Source organism: Mustela erminea, chromosome 5 (genome assembly GCF_009829155.1).
Source record: "Mustela erminea isolate mMusErm1 chromosome 5, mMusErm1.Pri, whole genome shotgun sequence".
Lineage (NCBI taxonomy): Eukaryota > Metazoa > Chordata > Mammalia > Carnivora > Mustelidae > Mustela > Mustela erminea.
In genome coordinates, this window is record NC_045618.1 from 135064673 (window position 1) to 135091987 (window position 27315).

A 27315-nucleotide genomic window follows, 5' to 3' on the forward strand; every position below is an offset into this window, starting at 1 on the left:
TGTACTACGAATATGACTGTAGTACTTTATGCCATAAAAATTTTATAGGGCTTCATTCATTAGTGTACAGACAAGGCCACTGTGAAGAAGTGTATCAGTTCCGCTAGGCTACCAGAGAGCAATCATACTGCTCTTCCTTCATCATCTGTGCACAAACTGTTATACCTATAAATAAGTACGCATTCCTTTTCACTTTTGACATCTAGTGTTAGCAATACATATAACATCTACCGTGTTTTGAATCCTATAAGACAAAAATTGTATAGGTACTGACAGATGGTTAATCAAACAGACAAGGTAAATTTATGATATTGGTAAATGCAGTACAGTACTATAAATGTATCTTCTCTTACGATTTTTAATATTTTCTTTTCTCTAGTTTATTGTAAGATTCTAGTATATTAGACCTATACCATACAAAATATTTGAAATGGCTGTTTATGTTAATGGTAAGCCTTCCAGTCAACATTAGGCTACAGTAGTTAATGTTTCTGGGAAGTCAACAGTTATACATGGATTTTTGAGTATATAGATGGTTGATATCCCACACTCCTTCGTTGCTCAAAGGTCAACTGTAATTAATTAAGGGATACACATGATAAAAAGATGTAAATTGTGACATCTAAAACATAAAATGTTGGGGGAGAGTAAAAATGTGGAACTTTAGAATGCATTTAAACTTAAGTTATTATGAACTGAAAATAAATGGTTATAAATCTAAGTTATACATAAGCCTCATGGTAACCACAAAGCAAAAACCTATGATAGATACACAGAGGATAAACAGAAAGGAACCTAAGCCTACCACAACAGAAATTTATTAAACTATGAAGGAAGAGAGCAGGAGAGGAAAAGAATACAGAGGAACTATTAAAAAACAAACAAACAAACAAAAGTTTATGCCTATCATTGATTATTTTAAATGTAAATGTACTGTATTCTCCAATTAAAAGACACAGAGTGGCTGAATGAGTAAAGAAAACCCATGACCCACCTACATGCTGCCTGTAAGAGAGTCACTTGAGAAGTAAGGACATATACAAACTGAAAAAAGATATTCCATGCAAACGGAAACCAAAGAAAGGTAATGTATTAGATGAAAAACACTTTAAAACAAACACTATAATAAAAGACAAATAAAAAGGTATTACATAATAATAAAGGGAACAATCCAATAAGAGGATATAATGTTTGTAAATACTTATGTACCCAACACTGGAGCACCTAAGTATGTGAAGCAAATATTAACAGACCTGAAGGGAGAAACAGCAATATGGTGATAGTAGGGGACTCTGATAAGCCACTTTCATCAATGGAAAGATCATCTAGACAGGTCAATTAAGAAACATCCACCTTAAATGACACACTAGACCAAATGGACTTTACAGCTTATACTGAATAGTCCATCCAAAAACAAAAGAATAGACATTCTTTTCAGTCACACATAGAACATTCTCCAGGATGGATCATATGTTAGGTCACAAGTCTTAATAAATTTTTAGATGACTGAAATCAAACATTTTCCCCACAATAATGCTATGGAACTAGGGATCAATTATATGAAGAAAACAGGAAAATTCACAAATGTGTGAAGACTAAATAACTAAATACTACTAAATAACTATGACAAAAGTCTAAATAATTACTAATTGCTACTGAACAAGCAATTGGTCAAAGAAGACATGACAAGAGAAATCAAGAAATACTTTCAGAAGAATGAAAAAGAAAATACAACATACCAAAGCTTATGGGATGCAGGAAAAGCAGTTCCAAGAGGGAAGTTCATAGTGACAATGCCTACATATCAAGAAACATCTCAAATAACCTAACTTTACACCTGAAGGACCTAGGAAAAGAACAACAAATAAAGCCCAAAGTTAGTAAAAGGAAGGAAATAACAGATCAGAGTGGAAATAAATAAGCAAAACACATAAAATAGAGATCAATGAAACTAAGAACTGGTTCTTGGAAAAGGTCAACAAAATTGACAAAGCTTTAGCTAGATTCACCAAGAAAGAAAAAAAGACTCAAAATCAGAAATCAAAGAGCAGACACTATAACTGATACCAAAGAAATAGAGAGGATCTTAAGAGACTACTATGAAGAATTTTATGCCAACAAAGTGTGCATAAGAAATGCATAAACCCCATAAACATACAATTTGCCAAGACTGAATCATGATTATGAGACTGATGTGCCACCTGCTGTGCTAAGTCACTAAGACTGAATCATGAAGGAACTGAAAATCTGAACAGACTGATTACTAGTAAGGAGATGGTTGGAAGGTCTGTTGAGTACTGACTCAAACAAAAACCCAGAAACAGAGGACTTTACTGGCGAATTCTTCTGAACATTTAAAGAAGAATTAACTCTTTTAAAACTCTTCCCGCAAAAAAGCAGTAGCAAAAGGAACACTGCCAAACTCATTTTATGAGGCTGGCATTACCCACCCAGATACGAAAGCTAGACAGGGACACCATAAGAAAAAAAAAAAAATCACAGGCCAATACCCTTGATGAACACAGATGCAAAAATCCTCAACAAAACATTAGTAGACTGAATTTACAATATATTAAGAGTACCTCCTTATACTATGATCAAGTGGAATTTGTCTCAGGGATGGAAGGATGGTTCAACATCCACAAATCAATGTGATACATACCACACTGATGAAATGAAGGATAAAAATCATATAATCATCTCTGTAGATGCAGAAAAAGCATTTGACAAAAATCAACATCCATTTATGATTTTAAAAAATCACAAGAAGTAGGTATAGAGGGGATGTACTTTAACATAATAAAGGCCATGGCTGACATACTCCACGATGGAAGCCGAAAGCCTTCCCTCTAAGGCCAGGAACAAGACAAGGATGCACACTCTTACCACATGTACGCAACAAAATATCAGGAGTCCTAGTCGGGGCATTAGACAAGAAATAAAAGGCATCCAAATATGATGTAAAACTCACTATTTGCAATGTGGTATGATACTAGACAACCCTAAAGACTCTACCAGAAACTCTAAGAATTAACAAAGGAGTTCAGTAAAGTTGTAGGATACCAAATCAATTCACATAAGTCTGCTGCATTTCTATACACTAATAACAAAATATCAGAGAAATTAACAATCCCACTCACAACAGTAAACAAAAGGAATAAAATACCTAGGAATAACTTTAACCAAGGAGGTAAAACACCTGCACACTGTAAACTTACATTAGATACTGATAAAAGAAAACTGAAGAAGCAAAGCAGTGGAGAGATACTCCATCTCATAAAAGAATATAATTAAAATGTCCATGCTACTACCCAAAGTAATCTACAGATTCAGGGCAATCCCTACCAAAATTTTAACGACATTCTTCTCAGAAGTAGAACAAGCAATCCTAAAATTATGTAATTACAAAAGACTCTGAATAGCCAAAGCTATCTTGGAAAAAAATAAAGCTGGAGGCATTCATGTTCCTGATTTCAAACTATATTACAAAGCTATAGTAATCAAAACAGTATGGTGTTAGCATCAAAACAAACACATCAATGAAACAGAACAGAGCCCAGAAATAAACATATGCATATGTGGTCAATTAACTTATGACAAAGGAGCCAAGAATATACAATTGGGAAAGGATGGTCTTTAATAAACAGTGTGGGGAAAATGGGATAGCCACATGCAAAAGAATGAAACCAGAGCTCTATCTTACACCAAACCGCAAAAGTTAACTCATTATGGATAAAAGACTTAACTGTAAGACCTAAAGCCAAACTTCCAGAAGAAATACAGGCAGTAAGCTCCCTGACATCAGTTTTGATGATGACGACTTTTTGGATTTGACACCAAAAGCAAAGGTTTGTTACCTTTGTTAGGTAAAAATAAACAAATAGACCACATGCACACTAAAAAACTTCTGTACAGCAAAGAAAACCATTAACAAAATGAAAAGGCAACCTATGGACTGGGAGAAAATATTTGCAAATCAGATCTGATAAGGGGGTAACATTCATAATGTATAAAGAATTCCTATAATTCAATAACCAAAAAACAAACCAATTAGAAAATAGAATCTGAATAGGTATCTTTCTGAAGACAAAATAGAGATGGCCAACAGGTAAGTGAATAGATGCTCAACATCATTAATGATAAGGGAAATGCAAATCCAAAACCACAATGAGATACCACTTCACGCTTTTTTTTTAAAAAATTTCTTTTCAGCATAACAGAATTCATTGTTTATGCACCACACCCAGTGCTCCGTGTAATACGTGTCCTCCCTAATACCCACCACCTGGCTCCCCCAACCTCCCACCCCCCATCCCTTCAAAACCCTCAGATTGTTTTTCAGAGTCCATAGTCTCTCATGGTTCACCTTCCCTTCCAATTTCCCCCAACTCCCTTCTCCTCTCCATCTTCCTATGTCCTCCATGTTATTTGTTATGCTCCACAAATAAGTGAAACCATATGATAATTGACTCTCTCTACTTGACTTATTTCACTCAGCATAATCTCTTCCAGTCCCGTCCATGTTGATACAAAAGTTGGGGATTCATCCTTTCTGATGGAGGCATAATACTCCACACCACTTCACACTTGTTAAGGGAAGATACAAGTGTTGGCAAGGGTGTGGAGAAAAGGGAGCCCTTGTGCACTGTTAATGGGAATGTAAAGTGGTGCAGCCACTGCGTAGAAGAGTACGGAGGTTCTTCAAAAATAGAGCTACCATATGATCTAGAAATTCCTCTCTGGGTATTTATACGAAGAAAATGAAAACACAAGCTTGAAAAATATATGTATATAGCCCCAAGTTCACTACACCATTATTTATAATAGCCAAGATAAAGAGACAACCTAAGTGTCCACTGACGGATGAAACACACACACACACACACACACACACGAATATTACTTGGCCTTAAAAAATGAAATCTTCTCATTTGCAACAACATGGATGGCCCCTGAGGGCACTATGCTGATTGAAATAAATTAGAGAAAGACAAGTCACGGGGACTACTGTGTGGAATTATTATTATTATTATGTGGAGTTTGCTAAGAAGTTCCCATCACAAGGAAGAAAACACTCTGCAACTATGCAAGGTGACGGATATTAACTAGACTCACCATGGCGGCCATTTCACAATATAGACAACCATCGAATCAAACAGACCCCAAACAGGCATCCCAGATGACTCTGGGGAGGCGGAGCGTGCGTACCCTGAGGTCTGGGATTACAGGCGCGCAGCTGACCGAGGCTGGCAAGCCAGGAATCTGAGCACCCAAAACCACTCACCGTGCAGCGACTTCATCCCCAAGGTGTAAGAAGGCCTCCGCAGCGGGAGAGACTTGGGCAGGGAAGGGTACGTGCTGCTGAAGAGGACGTCATTGGGCAGAGCTTGGTCCAGAAGTGATGCCCTGGAGGCAAAGAAGTGCTCCCTCTGGCCGCTGTAGATGCTCTCATCGGACAGCGTGCGGTGCAGGGCCCGTCTCGCCGTGGGCGCGGCAGGAAAAGGCGACTGTGGCGAGGAGAGCGCCTGGAACTGAGAGCGGCGGGCGGACAAGGAGTTACATGGGGGCCTATGTCCTCCGGACAGAGAGCAGCTCTAGTAGGAGGTGCCTCTTGATAAACAGCAGCTGCTAAGAGTCTACTGAATCAGTCTGACAGAATGTTTTTGAGGATGGATTTCTACCCACTAAAATAGAGAAGCCATCTACATATTGATACAGTTCTATATAAATGGCAGAAGTTCTAGATAGCTGTTCTCTCTTGTCCTTTGCTTTTGTCACCAGATTTGACATTTAGTTGAGGTCCTTTTGCAAAAAGCAAGCTTCTGAGAATCCATTACTTGAGAGACAAGAGACACATTAACAGTATTTTAAATATCCAGCCTCAGAGCCAGCAGAGTATCTGGTCGGTTAGCAATAAAGTTGCACTTCTTCAGTCCTTCCTAGACAAGTATTCTCCTTGGCAGGGAGAACGATGTAGAGGACGGGCAAAGATGTGAGTAGGAGGGCGGAGTCTCAGCCGGCAGAAGGCCTCTGCGGGACGCTCTGGGACAATGGGAAGGGGCAGAGAGAGGACGACACAACCGTGTCTCCGCTGAGGACGCCGGGAAGAGAGCTGACACTCAGGGTCTAACATGCTTCTGTTCAACAAACCAAGGGTTAATCAAGTCAAAGCTCCCTAGGAAGTGGTGTGCACAGCTGCCACATAAATATGAACAAATAATTAGTCAAACGCATTGCCAATGAGCCCCAGGTGTAGCCGACGGTGTAAAAATTATGCTCACTTTTAAAAATTCATGATGAGTTAAGCACAAGGTACATATACGCTTGCCTAGAAAGCGAAGCTGCTGAGATAAGGGCTCTGTGAGTCTGTAAATGCAGGGAACTGGGTATGGAAATGGTGGTTTTCCTTTACCCCTCACCGAGAAGAGTGGGCATGACAGAGGTGAAATGGCCCACTGATTATGATTTTAAAAAATATAGCCAGATCCTCTCTCTCTCCCATCAGCAAGCTTCTAGGACTACCACGTACGACTCCTGCCTACCAGGCCAGGCCCCAGATCTCTCCATTCAAACACTGCTCCCAACCTGTTTTAGCGCCTCTGGGGTCAGCAAAGGGATTTCCTTTTCTAGTGAGTATCCCTGCCCTGATGGTCATACAGGAAGGTGGTTTTCCACTAATTCTAGTTTCAGCCTCTTTGGGAAATATTAACAAACTTCAGGGCTGTGAGCTGCCACCTTGAGGATATCCTTGGAGCGGCAATGCTTTCTTAGAAGTTCTAACATCTTGCACTGAAGGGAGGCAGGGCAGGAGATGGAAGTAGGCAATCCGCCTTGATGCTTCGCGCCCATTAAAAGGACATGATATTTGTTAGAGTGTTAGAGAGGAGAAGGGAGTTGGAGTAAATTGGAAGGGGAGGTGAATCATGAGAGACTATGGACTCTGAAAAACAATCTGAGGGGTTTGAAGTGGCGGGGGGGTGGGAGGTTGGGGTACCAGGTGGTGGGTATTATAGAGGGCACGGACTGCATGGAGCACTGGGTGTGGTGAAAAAATAATGAATACTGTTTTTCTGAAAATAAATAAATTGAGAGAAAAAAAAAAGTCGTCTTGTCCCAACATGTCAGGGTGGCCCGTCACCCCATCCCTGTTCCCCTCTAGTCTTGGAGGCACGTGCACACCGATCTGGTTCTGAGAGCGCCCTAGGCCTGCCTCCCAGGGTGCTTGCTGGGCTGTGCCCAGTGCTGCAGCCCTGGGAAAGAACCACCATGAGTCAACACTGACTCACAAGGGCTCTGAGAGCGCATCAGGCCAGAGGGCTTTGCAGACTGTCCTGGGGACCGTACCGGTTCCTCACAGCATCACTGCCTGCGGAGCAGAGACATTCAAGCAGAGAACCAGGCGCCCATGACAGCCACCCCTCCCGTCAGAGGACTCCACTTTCTGACTTCTCCGTATTAGACTTCCATGTTTTATTTTCTTTAAAAAGGGGGGGTTCCCAAACTTTAAAACCATCCGGCACCACCAATCTATTTCAAAGCCGAGGAACACGGCCTAGAGGAGGGGCCTCTTGCTCCGGTCAGCTCCTGTTCCCGCCCTCTTCCCAGGCCTCCTGGCTTCATGAGCTGGTCACCAGCACCCGCCGTAAGCAAGCACCAGCACTTCCCGAGACCTGGAGCTGCCCGCAGCCGCCACCTCTGGCCTGTGCCTCACAGCTCTGGCTGCAAAGCGGGACCATGGGTTTGCGCTGTGTCTGTTCACCTGCCACTGGGTGCAGCCATTGGGGGAGGTAAGGTGATCCCTCTCTGCCTGCCAGTGAGGTTTCTTAGAAGGTCAGCAGACTGCCATCTTCCTTGAGACAGGAGCTCTGTGGCAGGTGCTTAGGCCCTGTGGCCACCTACCGCTGAGCCACAGCTCACCACGTCCCACAGCAGATACCACACATTGCTGGCAAATCACCCTGGATTAACCCTCTCATTTGATATTAACACTCACTCACAGGTAGCACGGGCTCTCCAAGAAAGCCAGTGTGGTCTGAGTGGGTTCCAAGTCTCATAGCCCAAAGCTGGCCACTGCCAGGACCCTGACACCTGATGCAGTGGCCTGGGGCCTCAAGCCAGGCTTGGCCTGGAAGACCTCTCAAAGGCCTCACAAGGGCCTTTCTGACACAGCAGAGCCAGGGATATCCCAATGGAGAATTTCGGAAGACACACGGAGATACTTAGCTAAAGTCATCTGAAACCAAACCAAAAAGGAGGACACTGGAGAAAACAAGCCTTACTTCCAGCCCTTCCCAGTAAGGGAGTAGCCTGCAGAGAGCCTTCCTTACAGAGGGTCTCTCGGTAATGCAATCGGGACACAAAGAAGGTGCACCCCTGTTTCAGGAATGTTAAAATAATTCATTTTGGAAATAAAAGCCAAGAATAGGAATGAGGGCAAAAGAGACATTTGCTTTCAATTATTTCTACTGCATGAGTAAATCAAAAGAATCAAAGCTCTAAGTTTGCCCCTTTCCAAAAATGGGAAACCGAGAATTGGAGGAAAGATTCCTTTCAGGGCAGTTTTATTTTCCTCTAACCTCAAAGGAAAAAAATCTGAAAAAAATTTTATTTTGAAACTGGTACTTAAACATTTTAATACACCTCTTTGGGTTCTGACGGATAAAGAAGTTTCCAGTACTGTCTTTTGCGAGGTTGCTAAGGAAACCATTTGTACCCTGCATGATGAGTCAGAACTGTGAAGTGCTGGCTTATAAAACAGAAATTACAGAAATCAAGAATGACCAAGTCTTTAAAATGATTTATGATGTTAATGTTTATGTTAATAAATCTTTATTTCGCAGCACAATGCCAGAATGGCCTTTGGAGTACACTTAATTTCTATAAATGCTGATTTTTCAGTTTAGGGGGTATGTCTGGCCTATCTTGAGAAAGGTGCATGCACACACACACTCTTGTGACGAGAAGCTGGAGTGAGAATGGACAAGGCCACATAGCTCATCCCGCTGGGCATGGCCCCTGCACTCTGCTCCTGGTTTGAGGACAGCAAGTGGTTAAGGAAATACTTCAGCTTATCTTTCCAATCAACTATCAGAGTTCCTCTTAAACTATACTCTCTACTCACTTCAAACAGACTACCAGTCACTCAGCTAAGCAGCTGGACAACAGAACATGTCCAAGTGTGCTGTGCTGCCCTTCCTGGGGGTAGATCCCCTCCTTCTGGGGCTACACAACACACTGCACACAGAAATGCCTTGTGCTCAGAGCTCTGGGCCCCACTCAACAAAGGCCAGCTCCAAGCCCTGGGAGGAGGAGATGATACACTTCTGAGGACAAGAAAGACCCTCAAGTAGGCTTCAGGGCTCCTCCAAGCTAAGGCGGGCAGAACAAACTCTTCCACGTGGTTGCGCCAAGGTCTGGCCACTGACCCACAAACATAAACCCTGAGCCGGCACTCAGGACATGATGGGGAGGGAGGCTGGCTTTAGAGAATTTCTAGCCTAGAATTCTGCAAGGGAAGTGGAGAGGTTTTTGCAAAGTAAAGACAGTTTAGAAAGTTCTGAAGGTAAGTATGTAGACCTAGTTTGCTGGGCTGCAGAGGTGGCTTCTGGAGGATGAGGAGGTGAAGAGAGTGGGTGTAAATCAGGCCATCTCTCCGAGTGACTGAATGCTACGTGGTGCACAGACAGTAGACCCACCTGTCAGGGGGCAGAGGTGAGGCACACAGGACAGGACGTGAACTGGGAGCTACTTGTGGGAGGAGGGACCCTTTGGACAGAAGGCTCTAAGGCATTTACAGAAAACTTTTGTGTGATGAGGGAGCCACAGGTGCTCTGCCAACTTCTCAGAAGCAGTGCCATCTGGGTTAACGTCTGTGGAAGAGCGTGGCTTGTGCACGGGCAGTGGGGTACACTAAGGAAGATAAAGGGTGGTAGGGACAGGTAAATATAAAACCCAGACTGAAAGCTGTGGCAGCGGGGACAAAACGCTTGGAGAACGTCATAAGCTCATTTTAGGGCAGAGTGCATGAGGGCAGGAGCCGGGAGCCAACACCTCCTGGAGGGGCCACCGTGGTGAGCAGCCCCGGCCCTTCTGGCCACCCACCCTAACAGCCACACGCCCCGAGCTCTGTCCTATACCTTAAAGTTCTTCTGGGATTCAGGAGTTGGGCTTTCCAGGTCGATGAGTTTCTTGAGGTCCTCCTCGATGGTGGACTTGGAGGCTGGCTTGGGGGACGCCCGGAGGTCCCTGGTTGAGGCGCGCAGCCTGGTGTGGGCCATCTCGTTGCCATCACTCTGATGGCGCCTTGAAAGGAAGAGATGGGAGAAACCAAGCCGGGTGACGTAAGGCCACGATGGACCCTGAGGCGGTGAGTCAGGAGGTACGTATTCAAGGAGACACAAGGACAAGCTGCTCGGGTAAGTGCTTGTGAAAGAAACACAACCAACTGGAAGCACCACAAACTGCTCTTCTACAGGAACCCATTAGCCCCACTAAGCCAGAGTTAGCACGACTTACTAGTAAGACCACAGGCTACAAAGCCCAAATGTTACTTCTGTACAAACTCAAACAACATGATCGAATGACTCATTTAGAACTTTTTTTTACTCCTGTACTACTCTGTCAAAAAGTTCTTTATATTCAGGGCAGTCCCTCTCTAACACTCCCTTCTGCTGGGCCCTGAGTTAAAAACCCCATGGGAAGGCTGTGATTAACATCACCAAAGGGAGAATGTCACCTTTGTGCCAGAAGGTCAATTATTCTGCAGTTTGTTCTCTAGACAGACTCCTTCCTACAACATCTAAGATTCTCAAATCAATGATTTGCCACATAACTTATTTAAGGAATGAAGGAGAGAAATAATTTAAGTTTTACTTAGGAGGGAAAAATAAAAATCTCTTGACCACCCCCAGCTGGCCGCCTCTGTGGTAGGAAATTGCCTCAACCTTTTCTGTTCTCTGTCCTGTTAAAAGCAAACCACCCAGTAAGAGAAGCGAAAGAATTCTTACTTTCTCGTGTCCATAAATCCCACAGAGTTTATGGTTCCTTCGGGTTTCTTCCACCCAATCAGGTACTTGCTGGTCGCGCCCTGGCGAGGGTAGAAGGTCCTAGGGCCAGACGAAGAGGAGGAGGAGGAGGAGGGGAAGGAAGGTGCGAGCTGCGAGGTGGCAGGATGGAGCTCTTCTTTGGGGGAACTTCTGGCACTGGTGAAGACCACTGGGCTGGCAGAGTGTCGAGAGCTCATGGTACTGAGGAGAAGCGTGACAAAGACAAAAGGACCCCAGTGTGCATGTGTGCATTCCGGGGTCCACACGGCGGCTATCAAAGTGTCATCCAGGACAGGGGTTATGGCCACGTTAAAGAACAATGACTGTATCATCAAATATTAATGGGATTGGCTGGCTAGTCTTTCTTTTTTTCTTGCTACAATTTAAATGTCTGCTGTAAAAATGAAACACAGTCACTGGGGCTTAGTCTGCACTCTAAGTTAAAAGGTAAAAACAGTTGAGGAAATCAGGGATGCTTTGAAACATGCTGGCACACCGGAGTTTGTTAGGGGCTCTAGGACAGGCAAGGAACAGGAGAAATGGCAATAAAAGGTCTGGCCATCTCAGTGGCTGTCTGCCTTGCCTTCCTCAGAAATAGGGGTCATGGTGATACTCCCCAGGTCCAAGCTAGATCAGCATACAGTTCTCCAAACACCCACATCCAAGGCCAAAGAGGGACACTGATGTATCCTTCCCCATGGCATCCGGCAGTAAGAGGGACTCTTAAAAGGCTGATCAGTGGAGTGAAAATGGGCCTCTCCTACACCATGCACAAAAATCAACTCAAAATGGATTAAAGACTTGACTGTAAGTCCTGAAACCACAAAACTCCTAGAGGAAATCATAGGGTAATATCCTTGACATCGATCTTGGCAATGATGTTTCTGAATTTGACACCAAAAGCAAAGGTAACAAATGCAAAAATAAACATGTGGGACTATGTCAAATTAAAAAGCTGTACGGCAAAGGTAACCATCAATAAAATGAAAAGGCAACCTAGTGAAGGAGAAAATACTTGTAAATCATACATCTGATAAGGGCACAATACCCAGAATATATAAAGAACTCATATAACTCCAGAGAAAAAAAATCTGGTTAAAAAAGGATGTCTATCAACAGATGAATGGGTAAAGATGTGGTGTTTGTGTGTATACACACACACACACACACACACACACACACATATACACATACACAACGGAATACTATGCAGCTATCAAAAGAAATGAAATCTTGCCATTTGTGATCACGTGGATGGAATGAGAGGGTATTATGCTGAGCAAAATAAGACAATTATCATATGATCTCCCTGACATGAGGAAGTTGAGAGGCAACGTTGGGGGGTTTGGAGGGTAGGAAAGGAGTAAATGGAGGGTATGTGCTATGATGAGTGCTGTGAGTGTGTAAGCCTGACGATTCACAGACCTGTACCCCTGGGGCAAATAATACATTATATGTTAATAAAAAATAATTTTTTTTTTAAAAATGGGCAAAGGAATCTCAATAAACATTTTTCCAAAGAAGACATACAGATGGCTAACAGTTACATGAAAAGATGCTCAACCTCACTAATTATCTGGGAAATGCAAATCTAAACCACAATTAAATATCACTCACACCTGTTAGAATGGCTGTTATCAAAAAGATAAGAAATAACAGGTGTTGACAAGAATGTGGAGAAAAGGGACCCCTTGTGCACTGTTGGTGGGGATGTAATTTGGTGCAGCCACTACGGAAAACAGCAAAATGTTCCTCAAAAAATTAAAAATAGAACTACCATATGATCTAGAAATTCCACTTCTGGGTTTTACCTAGAGAAAGTGAAAATACTAACTTGAAAGCATCTATAATCCTATGTCTATCACAGTATTATTTACAAGACCCAAGCTATGGAAATAACCTAAGTGTCCACTGATGGACGAATGGATAAAAAAAGAGTGGTATAAATACACAATGAAATACTATACAGCCATAAAAAGAAGGAAATTCTGCCATTTGTAACAATATAAATGGACTTTGAGGACATTACGCTAATTGAAATAAGCTGGACAAATACTATGTCATCTACTTATGCGTGCCATCTAAAAAAACCCAAGTTCACAGACACAGAGAACAGACTGGTGGTGGCCACAGGTGGGGGTGGAGGATGGGGGAAACTGAGGGAAGAGGGTCAAAAGGTACAAATGTCCATGTGGGAGTCCTGGGGATGTGATGTATAGCATGTTGACTAAATAGAAAACACAAAGCAGGTCATGATTTGTGGATTTTAAACTTTGGTTCAAGATTAACAAAACTAAAGTCTTCAGGACCCAAGGAGAAGGCTACTCATCACATACTAAAGCTCAGGATTTCTAAGGCCGGGCCTGAGAGTTCAGGATTTCTACAACGCTGCAGGCTCTTCGATGGCAGAATTTCCACACGTCCCTCCCCAGGGTCTCCCAGGACCTGTGTCCACACCACGCGAGCCCTGCTGAGTTCTCGAGTGTCAGCAGAGACCAGAGATGTGGGCTCCACAGCACACTTGTCATGGAAGGTTTAGTCACGAGGACGTGGTCTCACAGCATCTGCCAGCAGCGCTTTGTCAGAAACCAATGATCCTGATCTGAATAAAGCCCGGACTTAATAATGACGCATTAGCTACGACGCGTGTACCCTAGACCATGGGTGGGAGGGTACACGGGAACTCTCTGCACCGTCTTTGTAATGTTTCTGCCAATCAAAAACTAGTCTAAAATAAAAACATTTTTTATTAAAAAAAAAAACTAAGGGCATGAACAACAACAACAAAAAATCAAAACCACCCAATCTCAGTGGTGCCGAGGGAACACGCACAGATGAAAGTCAGTGTTGAACCCCCACCTGCAACCTCACCTAAAAATCCATTCCCACTGGCTTGCATAGTTAAGTGTGGATCTAAAGATTCTGGACCACACTGCGAAGAACATCTTTGCGACAGAGGCAGAGGTTTCTTTCATAGGATCATAAAGGAAAGGACTGAACCCCGCTGAAAGTAAGGACTTCTAGTCCTCAAAGGAAAGAGAAGCAGAATATGTGTAAAACATATACACCCAATGGTGGGCTCCAATCCAGAATACAGAACTTCTGAAACTCAACATGACAGACATTCCATTAGGAAAAATGAGCAAAGATTTGAAAAGGAATTCCACAAACAAGGATATCTAAAAGATTAATAAGTAAACGTTAATGCTTAACATTGTCAGTTATCAGGAAACTGCAAACTGAAGCCAAAAGAAAAACCAGTTACACACCCAAAAGAAAGGCTAAAATTAAGAAGACTTCCAACATGAAGTGTTACAACGATGTGAAGTGGCCCGAACTCTCCTACACTACGGATGTGCTGTCACCGTCTTGAGATGAAGCGGCTCACATTCTCTGCTGAAGTTGAACGTGTGTGTATCGAAGGACACAGCAGCCCCACTCCTAGGCCTGTGCCTGCCAGATGCACACGCAGGTGTACCAAAGGACATGTGCAAGAATCTGTAATGTCCCCACATTGGAAACACTCCAAATGCTCCACAGAAGGGATACATGAGTTGTTCCATGTTCTCACGAGGTAAATTTGACACAGCCACGCAGCTAAACTGATGCTACCTAAGACACGTGGTGACGCTCACTGACGTACTGTTGACTTAAAGACACCAGACATGGAGTAAAACATATGGCGCAATTCCACTCACATAAAGCCAAAAATAGGCAAAATGTGTGTGTGATTTTAGGATTCGAGACTGTGTTTACCTGGGCGAGGAGGTGGGAATGACCGGGGAAGACAAGTGAGAGGAGGCCGTGTCTGGATGTTGGCTCTGTTCCAGCGCTTGATTTGGGTAGAGATTACACGGGATATGTTCGTTTCATGAAAATTCATGCCAATGGACAGTATGACCTGAACCTCTTTCTCTACATGTGTCATACTTCAATGAGAACACACCCACAGAAATAAATCAGAAGTAGACGACCTGAAAGGAGGAGGCCTTATCAGTCCACGAGGCTTGGCCACAGACTAGAGGGAACAGGGCACGGAACAGAGGGGATCTGCAAAGTTCGCTACACTAAATGGGCCTTATTGTCACAGAACAAACATAAACATCTTTATTTTTGTAATTAAGGAGGAGGGACCAGGCTCAAACTTCACAAAAAATACGATAAAAAGAAACGACTAGCTATATTCTGATTGCTCTAACAGTTTTCTTTTTCCCAGAGACTTGTAGCTAGAGCGGAAAGGAAAGAAAAAAAATGTCTCCCAAGACCTCAAAGGGCAGCATAAATTTAAAGGCCATGTAATCTCATTTAGTTTTCACCTCTTGATAAAAAATATCCCATTTGTTTGCCTTTAAAAGGAAGAAAAGGGAAAAAGGGATACAGAACTCTTCCATAAATGCCATACGTTAAATCAATAAGAACAAAATAATAGTAGGACTCTGTTGTGGAAAACAGACTAAAAGTGGAAAGATGAACCAGAAGGAAAAAGGAATTGGGAAGGACATAAAGACAGAGGCAGACAAGCTCAGACTGTGTCTCCAGAGACAGAGCAACACACAGTAACTCCGGAACACCAGCAGGAGCTTCCTAGGCGCTAAGAGTGGGCGTAGCCTTTGCAGTCATTTGCCACAATATGACAGAGTTGTGGCTGTTTATTGCATCTGTAGGGACAAGAGCTTATCTCTGGCTTGTAGACTTGCCCCCCCCCCATGATACCTCTCTCATACGCACTTATAACACAGATGTGGGGGTGTCTCCACTCATCCATGGTTACGGTGAAGCATGGGAAGCATGCTTCCTTGATGGGAAGCAAATTCCCATAAGTCAAAAATAGTACATCAGGGTCTGACCTGTACACCTTCGTCTTGGATAATCATGGGCTGGTTTTACCTGCCTCGATTAGCACCCAGAGGTGAAAGCAAGTGTTTGTGAGTTACTAGTGCCGGAGCATGTCAGGGCATGTTTTATGTTGAAGGACAGACCCCAGAGATTCTGATTGGGTGCCTTGGCAGACACACGGGAATCTGCGCTCTGACTTGTTCCCAGTCAATGCCATGGTCCTTAACTCATAACCTGAAAACCACTGCACCAGACAAGCCTTCGAAACTCCCGTAGTTTCCATTTCTCAGCAAGTATCTTGATATGATAGCACGAAGATTCAGAACCCTGGGGCTTTGAAAGACTAAGCGTGTGGTCAAAATAGAAATAATTTGCCATTAAATGTAGAATGCAGAATGAGAATAAAATGTAAATTGCATAGTCCATTAATTTTTAAATCATTTCTCCCATGTTTTAAAAAATAGCTATGCTGGTTTCAGCCATAATGTCCGGCCTCTGTGAAAAGGGAAATTATAGGAAAGGCTTAGAGACATCAAAGAGAGAACAATATATACAGCATATACAGTTTTTGGAGCTCTTTGCTTCCTGTATGAATTTAATTAGTACCATTTTCCTGGGAGGCGTTCAGTAAGTTTTTGAACCAGATTATAAACTCTTTGAAGGCAGACATTCTTGGGTGTCTAACAATGCCAGAATATAGTGGACTCCCGATGAAATAGTTGTTGGACAAAGGGTTTCTCTTCAGTACGTATGGAGCTCACTATCTACTTAACTTGCTTATCTTGTTGATAGTCTGTCCCCCCCACTTAAATGGAAGCCCCACAAGGGCTGATCTTTTTCTCCTTCACTGCTGTACTCTCCATGCCTACCATAGTCGCCGGCCATAGTAGGCATTCAATATGTGATGAGAGAAACGGTCAAATAAATCAGTTATTCATTTTAAATGTAAGAGAGAGTTAGGTGTGAAGACAATGTGTTTTACTCAGGCTGTATTTAAAACTAGGTGTTGTTTTATTTTTATTGCAAGAAATAATTAAATCTACAGATTATGCTTCTAAGCATATTCTTAAAAGGATGATTGCTTAAGTAAGACCATAGACCCCGATTATCAGTTTTATTTGTGAACGTGATGGCTGGCACTAGCTCTCAGGTGTGAAATTACAGCGCACTTTTATTCACTAATGGTTATAATCAAGACAGCCCTACTTAACAACTGATTAGATTTGGGAACAAAAGTAAAAGTAAAAACAAATGAATAATTCATCAGCAGTGCTTCCTTCTTTAATGTATACCACTCACAGCATGAAGCAAGGTGAGACTCTGGCACACTTGGCCTCTAATTCCAAGCAGGCACATGAAGATCACCTGGGAGCTTTCAAAACACACATTCTTGGGCTCCAATGCCAGATATTTTAATTTGATAAGAGCTGGGCTGGTGCCTAGAGTATGGATTCTTGTGGAATCTCCCTCTAAGTGTGCACACTGATCGAGAACTGCTCCAATCACTTGACTTATTCAGACTGTTAAGACATCATCAAACATCAAGAAAGTGAAGATCACCATCAAGAAAGTGAAGCCACGGGGCGCCTGGGTGGCTCAGTTGGTTAAGTGTCTGCCGTCTGCTCAGGTCGTGATCCCAGGGTCCGGAATCGAGTCCCGCATCGGGCTCCTTGCTCACTGGAGAGACTGCTTCTCCCTCTGCCCCCACCCGCCCCCACCCTGCACACACTTTCTCTCCCCCTCTCTCTCAAATAAATAAAACTCTCAAAAAGGAAAAAAAAAAAAAGGTGAAACGGTGAAGCCCCTGGAGCAGTGTTCCTCCAGCCATGACTGTGGCCACCTGCAGGGATTGATGTAAATGAAGTTTCCTTGGCTTATGTCAGATCTTCGAGAGCCCCAGAAATCTGGAGGAGTCCCCAAAGATGTCCCTAGAGTTTTACGAACTACTGTGTTAGCCTCTCACCTCCCCCATTCTAAAATGAGTGGGCTCCTCCTTGCTTCGCAGCCCCGTTCCTGGCCCCTGCCGGTGGTGGGGCTCCTTGAAGCTGCCCACCCCGCTGGCCCTGAGCAACTCTGAGGCGGCTTTAATTACAAAACAACTACAATGAAGCCATCAGCTCCCTTGTACAGGGGGAACGGTGTGGCTGTGTTGTTTCACCATCCCACAGATTTCATGTTAATTCAATACACTGCAATCCGGTGGTACCCTGGGCAAATTAGATCTCTCCACGGGAGTTGTGGAGGAAGGTAATGAGCGAGCAAGACGGAACAGAAAGAGAACAGCAATCGGTATGTTAGGACATGACAGATACAACACTCGTGACTTTTCTCACTGTATCAGAAGTGAGTTTAACTGTGAGTACGGCCAAACTGAGCCGTCCGGTCGGGGGCTCCTGGATGCCACAAGAAGGGGCCACCAGCTTTACTTCTCATACCAACTACAGGGTGTTTCCCCTTTCCTCAAAATGGACCAGGTTTCATTTGTCTGGTCATTCCAGGACATGCATTTTGGAAAAGGAAGAGAGCTGCACGGACATATGTACTACCTCACACAAAAAGAACAGAGGCCACAGGGTAATTGGACACGTGGGGCAGTCTGTCCCAACTTCTTGTCTCAGCCCAGTGAAACCATGAACCCAATGCCCCACGAGCTGGTGATTTCACCTTACCAGCCGTGGTCAAACCTCTAGGAGAAGATGCTGGACGACCTATCTGCGAGTCACAACATGTACCGCGTCATGGAGGAGGGGCTACCTCTGCTTGCGGACCTTGCAAAGGGATAACCCAAGGAGGATGGAGCAGCCTGAGTGTCAGGAGACAAAAGCCCAAATACCAGAGCTCTGAGGGCCTGGGGAGCCGTCCTGCACATCTGCACTGTCACTAAGGCCACCGCCTCCTGTGGGACACACTGGCTATGCTTGCTCTTGTGCTGCCAAAAGCTGCCGAAGGAAACACTTGGAGTCATCTGCCCTCCAGGGATGACACAGAGGGACAGAGTTTAGACAGGCTGGGTGTACTAAGTATATTTTCAGGACGGGGAGACCAGCAATTAGTCACCAGTGTAATGGCTATGACAAAATCTGCATGAAGTCTGAATGCTGGCCAGACACCAAGGGGAGGGATCAGGTTTCCTGTGATTACTTGTGCAAATAACAAATACTTAAGCCTCTGGGTGACAGATAATGTGGAGGATATATTTAAGGAGGACTCCTGCTTCCGCTGTGTTCAACACTAGCTGATTCTGTCCAATACTGGGCTCCACAATGTAGGAGGGCTTGAGAAGCCTCATTCTAAAGGATCGGGGAAAAGAAACAGGAATGATTAAGCTGGCAAAGGAGATGTGCAAATAATTATGGTAAAGAAAACTATTCATCTAGAACATGAGATACTTATTTGATGAGCACTGAATGCTGTGAAGCCAATATTGCCCTGTAGGTTAACTAACTAGAATTCAAATTAAAAAACAAACAACACAAGATATTTAGTAAGTCCAAGGGTACACTGATATATAAAGCATAGGGAAGTGGGTGGCGAGGCATACACAGTAGAAGGGGCTTCAGGGGTCACAGTGGACCACAAGCTGAACAAGTCTGCTGAGCTAGATAGGAGGGAGCTAATAAGAGAACTACGAATATTATCATATTTTTAAGCACAGCTGAGAAGAATGTCACGTTCAGGTTTGGCATCTAAAAAGGAAAAAGAAAAAGCAGGGAGCTTGAGAAGCAAAAATGTAATTATAGAATGAGACACATAAAAGACAATTATAGGACCTGTGGGAGATCCATGTTTGTTGAAGGAAAAGGAGCAAGATAAACCTCATTAAGGCAGGTGATGGAGAGCTTAAAAAAAAAATGCCAAAAGCCTTTCACCTCAAAAGAAAATTTACAGTTTGCAATACACTTGATAACCTTTTCTTATTCTCACAGACATAGAAAAACAACCATTTTGTTAAGTAGGCCAGGTGTTATTCGCTCCCAGATAAGGGACCCACGTGGTGAAATGCCCTGACCAGCCAGAGGGCTGTTGAGTGGCAGAATGAGACCTGTACCACCATCTCAGGACGCAAACCTACTTTCCCTCCATTCCCCTCTCAACTTGCCTGAGGGTGGAGAACTGTTATAAAATTTCTTTAAAAATATTTCTTAAAAAAAAAAAAAGATTGTGTGTGTGTGTACACATATATATACGTATGTATATTTTGTATATTTTGCACATGGTTTCTTATTGATATCTACAATTTTTATAATCTTAGCGTTCAAAAATCTTAATGTTTAGGAAAAACTCAGCTCAGAGAAACCATTTAGTCTCTCTTAATTGTGCATTTAAGCTGCAGTGAGAAGAATTTCAGGTAGGTAGACATAGGACGAAGTTTTGAAGAAGGAGAGAACATGATAAGCACAGGAATTGCTCAGAGAGGACATGGCCTCTCTCTGTTTGGGATCATCTTCCCTCTCCCCGCATTTGAGGCAGCTGGGCAAGTTCTGATCCTGGTAAGATGGTTTCAATAGGACAAGGGATGGACTCAGTTCTTTCCGAATTCCTTTTGGCCTGATGATATAATGGCATTGGGAGAATTGGGGCTGTCCATATTGACTGGATGAATGAATTAGCTGCATCGCAGATCAGAGCGGCAATAAACCTTGTGGCAGTGAGTGCCCCATCCAGCCGTCTGATGTCTATGGCTTGAGAAAGGTCTCATTTTCTCAGTGTTCTCTTGAAATTTCAACCACAGTGGTTCTGTTTCTTAGTCTTTCAGGTTAACTGGACAGCACTGTATTCTAGATAAAATAATCACCCTCTCCCATAAACTGAAAGAAATGGGGCACAACAGCTTAGCACAAATGTGCAAGTTTCTGCTAGGTAAAAGCAAAATACAATAATCCTGAATGCCCACTGTGTGTCAGACCAAAGAAGAAATGACCAATGAAAATGACCCAACCAACATAAGACAAGCAGATCCAACCACATGTTGAAGATAAGTTCTGGGTTTATCATTTCAGAGGCTTCACATTCAAATTCTGAATTAGCTCATAACACTTAGAAAAATAATATTCTCATCTTAAGAAAAAAGCACAGATGAGAGGCAATTCATTGTTAGCAAAAAAAAAAAAAAAAAAAAAAATTCCAGGCAGGAGAGATCTGAGAGAGAAATGTTAGCAGAATAAAGATAACAGAGTAACTTCTAAACAAAGAAGGCATATTTCTCTCATACACAAGATGCCAAAGAGGGCAGAGAATGAAAGGCAAACACACCGGCTCTAACGCAGACTCAGCGGCACACGGACAGTCCAGGGAGCTCCAGGAGGCCGAGGCACATCCTGCTGTTCTATGTGAACTCAATCGAAGAAGTCCTTCTATACCTCTACTCTCAAGAAACCTACAGCTTTCCTGGCATGACTAGTGAACTCATTAAGTCAGCCAGAAAAAGCACAGTCATGAAATTGAACTGTACTGGTGACCAGGGGCAGGCGTTTTTCCTGGACTGAAATCAGCCCTTTTAGTGAATGTCAGACACTGACCAACTGACATCCAGATAGTGACTGATACTTGCATGGACGCTATTAAAAAGTTCTCCCCAGCTGTATTTTGCAGATGAAACAAACCTTACGTAGAGATGACTTCACTCAACATTCACGCTGTCCCGGGACTTTTGTATACTCTTCTCCATATACCTATTCATAAAAGCAGCACACCTCTGTGCGAATATGGACACTTCTCTACAACAAGCTTTGAGATACAGTCGTAGTCGGGAGTGGAGGATTTATGTTAGTTTTGAACTGGATTATTGGTGGAGGGCCTGAGGAGTCATCAGGCAAAAGGTGGGATCTTTTTTTTATTAACATATAATGTATTATTTGGCCTAGGGGTACATGTCTGTGAATTGTCAGGCTTACACGTTTCACAGCACTCAAAAAGGTGGGAACTTTAAGGACAAGTTGTTCCTATCTGAGGTCTGCGATGTCCCAAGCACTCCAAACTACGCTCGTGGTGGCACACAGTACGGAGAGGTGCTCAGGATGGACAGTGGGTGGGAAACAGGCTAGTGCTGGCCATCAGGGGGAAAGGATGTCACTGCATGTGTGGGAACGCCTTGACCGCCGAGCTCCGAGGGGCTATAGGCATCAGGAGGATAGGGCAGAATGGCTGGCACATGAGGGGGGTTGTGGAAGCCTGAACCCCTGAACAGGACAGGTCAGGACGTTACAGAAGAAATGTGGATTTGTACCTGTGAAGGGAGTTTTCAGCTTTATAACATGTGCTCCTGAGTCTGGTCTGATGGCAGTAATATCACTGGTTATGCGGGACGAGAGCGCCATACACTAACCGAGGGGTCTTTGGTCACCACACAAACCAGCACTGTCTACCACCCAGGCCAGAACTCTAAGAAAAAGAAGAGCCCAGCTGGTAAGAGTCTTTTACTTTTATTTATTTTTATTTTTTTTAAAGCAGGTTCCATGCTGGTCGTGGAGCCCCAACATGGGGCTTGAACCCACGATGCTGAGATCAAGACCTGAGCTGAGATCAACAGCTGGATGCTTAACCAACTGAGCCACCCCCAGGTCCCCTGGTAAGAGTGTTTTAAAACTGGAAAGGTCTTCATCTCTCTTATGGTCACCATAAACCATTTTATTTTATTTTTGGAATGGTTTAAGACCTCAAAGTGAAACAGCCATTGCAAAAAACCAAAAATCTCTCCCTAAACTTCCAAACTTCATAGAAAACACATGTATATTCTAGGGAGCAACACTTCAGAGCCATGAATAGACTGAACTGTTATCAGTGTGTGTGGCTTCTCTTAATGATATGCAAATAGAACAAGCCTATGTAATTATCAACTTACATTAATGCAGTTCTCCTGGGGGGGGGCACAAAAAACCTGCACGATCATCCGCAGTGAGACTGGAGGACAGAGGGGTAGGAACACAGCCCAGCCAGAAACACGCGGTGGAACTTAATCACTGTAATTTAGATTTTGTCACCAAGTCCCAGGTACGAGCTCTTTTCTGCACTGTCAAGAGATCTCCACATTAATTGCTATTCCCGTCTTCTGAGGACATGCACACTCTAATTTGCAGTGATTCTGGTTTCTCCAGCACCGTGCATTTGGTGGCTAAGTCCCTCTTTCCTTCAGAGAAGGAAGTTTGCAGAAGCTCTGATTATCCAGCTCAGTCTGCCAAGATCAACAGACAGAAGGCACAAAGTATCCCTGCTTACCAGAGTCTAACAATGACTGTGACTCAACCTGTCAGCGGGTGGGAAGCCCTCCACCTTCCCTGAAAGGCCACATTCTTCTCTACAAAGTCTGACTTTCAACCGAAGAGTTATTTCCAAATGATGATTTCAATGATTTCTGCATGGTCAGTTTGAAGCAGAAAATTTAGATAATCCTTTGAGGCCTTTAGGCAGCCCCCATCAGCACATTCAGATAATGCCAGCCCAGATTATACAAACCCTACTTTTCACAGGGGGAATCTCTGTAGCCCCAGCATGTGTTAGATGGCACAGCTAATATCTTGGGCTTTGGCTTCAGAGGCCCAGCCTGTCAACCTTACTCCACGGGGATGCTATTCCAGATAAGACCTCCATAACTTGACTTTCTTCTGCCATCAAATTAGACCAGACATATACATCCCCAAATGGAATATAATTTTTCAAAGATTTTATTTGAGAAAGTGAGAGAGAAAGAGCGCACGTGTGCACATGCACACAAGTCAGGAAGAGGCAGAGGAAGAGGACGAAGCAGACTCTGCACTGAGCAGGGACCCCGATGTGGGGCTCGATCCTAGGACCCTGAGATCATGACCCAAGCCAAAAGCACACACTTAACTGACTTAGCCACCCAGGTGTCCCCGGAATATCATTCTTAAAAAGATAACCTCCTTTCAAAATAACTGAACACCAAAAAGACAAGAGTCGAGCTAAACCTAGAAGACACACAGAAACTATTCGGAACTGAAAAACAGTCTGTGTTGGGGCACAGGATTAGTCGAGGAGATGGTGCGGCCTCAAATTGCCATAGTTCTCTGTCACGTGACCCTAGGTCTACGTTATAGCAGGATGGCATTTGATGCTCAGCTTTCTGTTCTGCTTTCCCAACAATGTCCTTAACCTATCTGAACCAAACATTCTATTTTCTGAATTATGGAAAAGTAACTGGATGCCTGGTACTCAAGAATACAGATGACTTTCCCAATCGCCTTCCTGCTTGGGAGTCACGTGGTTTCTAGACAGGTAATATGGTAGTAGTAAACAGAAGTAAAGCTTGTGAAATGCTTGATGGGAAGCTCAAGAACCTCATCAGTAACAGTGCAGACACAGTGAGAGAACTGAGTATTTACCCGACCACGTTAAACAAATCCACATTACACAGAGGGCATCCTCTGTCATTTAGATTATCTGAGATTTACTGACAATTTATGTGCCTAGATTCCCATCAAAAAAGAAAAACTAAATTCAGTTTCTCTGCTACTTTTCTTCAGGGCGTAATGATAAAGGAAGCCCAGCGGACAGGAAGGTTAGGTGCTGTCAAGCAAACTGATCAATGACTGGCAACAACAAAAGGCAAAAGGAGAAACCACAACAGACATTAATAGGCCCCAAAACATCGTAGTAGAATACTTCCTCCTTGAAACGGAAGAATCCTGCCATACTTTGGATTTTAGGCTCAAATCCAAAAGAGGAAATGGAAAATGGCATTTATTTTGCCTATCAGAGATTGGAGAATGTGTACTTCTTTTATTCAGAAAGGGAGATCCGAGGTCTAATTTTAGCCACACTTTTCTACTGGACACCCCCCTACCCCCAATCAACACATCACTGTCAGGAGGCACTTCCTGAAAAAGAATTATCATGTGAACACGGGCTGAGTGATGTTCGGTGACGGAGAGGCAGCGTGGAGGATGTGTTCGGCGTCATAAATAAAGCCACATGAGTCTAGAAGGACCCCTTTCTTTTAAAAATATGCTCAAGATTCTCTTTTAGCATCTTTAAAGACTGTTTCATTCTCTATCACTACCTGACAGCCAGAATTCTAAAATTCTTCTCTGATTCTGGTACAGAAGAAAGTCTTTTATAACATCAAACACAACTTCATGAAGACTAAATCTGCGAACTTTTCTATTTTCTATTTGCAGTGAAAGATAATGTGTGGGGACGGGAGGAATCCAGTGTCGGGTGGCAGATCCAAGGCAAACGTAAGACGGGCAGTCACTGCCTCGGAACCCCCTTCTTTGGACACTGGTGGGTGCAGGAAGGCGGGATGAGGCTGGCCGCCAGACCCAGGACCGGGCTGGGCGCGGCGGCCGAGGCAGCGGGGGACAGCATTACCTTGTGTGGGAAGCGGCATCGTTGATGCTGAAAGTGCTGTTCTCCCTGGTCAGCGGGTTTGAGCCAGCCTGGCTCTTGCTGTGGATATCCAGGCTCAGGGAGGACTCTGCCTTCCGCTCCATGCCGAGGCTCTCTGTCTCTAAAGTCCGATCTGCCAGGGAGATCACTTCGCTGGAACTGTGCCACAGGGGGGCCACCTTCTCCTTGCCTGGCCCCGAGCGAGGGGATGACGTGGCGGCCCCCAGGGAGGCCGTGCTGCCGTGGCTGGGGCCATAGGAGGTGGTGTCGATGCCACTGTCGGCAGAGGTGCCCTGCAGATAGTTGTAGCTGTTGAGTTCGGATTCGGTGCGGTCCCCATCATACCACTTCTCGTCACTGTGGGCGCTCGATGCGTTGCTGGAGAGAGTATTGCTGCTGGAGTGGCTTGAGTAGTGGCTATCGGACTGCAAGGGAAGCAAGACTGACTTAAGCGCTAGAACGCGAGGGAGAAGCACTTCCTGGCCCGTGCCTGGTTATGGGGTTCTCAAGGCACAAAAATTCAAATGACAACAAGCCGAAGAAAGACAGGAGGTGCCTGGACAAACCCACTTGCAGCATTTGTGGCAAAGAACGCTAGAGACAGGTTTTTTTTTTTTAAGAATCCATTTTTCATTCACTTGGGCTATATCAATAGTATTGAGATCACCTTAATCAGAAAGTGTGCTGGATTCCAAAAGTCCTAACACTCGGAGTGGAAACAAGGCAGAATATAAGACCTATTCCTAAAGAGATCTCCTTTTCCTTCCCCAACTGGCAGCTCTTTAGAACACCACTTTCTTTCTAAGGAGTGCTTAGAGGGAAAATTTATGCAGAGATGCCAAGACAATTCAATGGGGGGAAATCATGGTGCGAGGACAACCGGAGATCTGCATGCAAAAGAAAAGAATGAAGCTGGATCCTTACCACGCAGAAAAATAAACTCAGAAAGATCAAAGGCCTAAATGTAGGAGCCAAAACCATCAGACTCTTAGAAGGAAACGTACATATACATTTTCATGACCTATTTATGCAGTGGTTTCTTGGATATGACACCAAAAGCACAAAAGATAAAAAGAAACAATAAACTGGATTTCATCAAAACTAAAAACTTTTGTGCTTCAAGAAATCCAATTAAAAAATGGGCAAAGGATTTGAATAGACATTTCTCCAAAGATAGTATCACATAGCCAACAAACACAAAAAGATGCTCACGATCCCCAGTCTCTAGAGAGGTGTAAAACCCCACAGTGAGACAACACTTCACACACTAGGATGGTTCTAACCAAAAAGGCAGAGAGGAATGATGGTTGGCGGGAATGTAAAATGGGACAGATGCTGTGGGAAAACAATTACAATCCCATTCTCAGTATCTACCGAAAAGAGATGAAAACGTGTTCATGAAAAACCTAAATGAGTATTTACAACTGCATTATTCATCACAGCCAAAATGCAGAAACAACCCCAATGTCCGTCACCTGATTTAAAAATGTGGTATATCCATTCAATGGTATACTATTCAGAATGAAATGAAGTACAAATACATGCCGTAACACAGAAGAGCCTTAAGAGTGTTGTGCTGAGTGCAGGAAGCCACTCACAAAAGGCCACATATTGTTTGATTCCACTCATAGGAAATGTCCAGAACAGGCATGTCCACAGAGACAGAAAGTGGATGAATGGTGGTCGAGGGCTTGGAGGGAAGAGGATCGCAGTGATGGGTGCACAACTCTGTGAGTTGCATACTTCAGATGGGTGAATATTATGGTATGGGAATTATCTCAGTCAAAATGTGTACAGAATCCTTTCCACACGGTGGCTTGCTTGGTTGCCTAGAACATTCTACAGTTTACCCAAGAAATAAAACTTCAAAAGGTATTTGAATAAAGTATCATTTTAAATTAGGTAGGAGACAGCAAGTCCAGATACGTGGTAGAGATTGAGTGAAAAGGGGACAGAAGGAACTACACGCACGTGTGTGCATGTACCGCCTGAGGAAGGGACACGTTCTTCACAGGCGAGGGGAAGGAGCAGGAGAAGGATGCAAAAATTTCACTTCAAATGAACAATCCCTTCTAAAACAAGAACCAAT

General features: G+C 43.7%; 1 protein-coding gene across 4 annotated transcripts in view; it reads right to left on the minus strand.

Moving 5' to 3' along the window:
- The window catches only part of SIPA1L1 (signal induced proliferation associated 1 like 1), a 136881-nt gene that overhangs the window by 14028 nt on the left and 95538 nt on the right, over positions 1–27315 (minus strand). For all 4 annotated transcript variants that reach the window (XM_032345063.1, XM_032345067.1, XM_032345066.1 and 1 more), the window contains 4 exons: positions 25209–25651; positions 11007–11246; positions 10137–10302; positions 5285–5531 (listed from right to left, as the gene is read on the minus strand). In XM_032345063.1, coding sequence (XP_032200954.1) covers positions 5285–5531; positions 10137–10302; positions 11007–11246; positions 25209–25651 — 1096 coding nt within the window. The remainder of the gene's footprint in view (positions 1–5284; positions 5532–10136; positions 10303–11006; positions 11247–25208; positions 25652–27315) is intronic.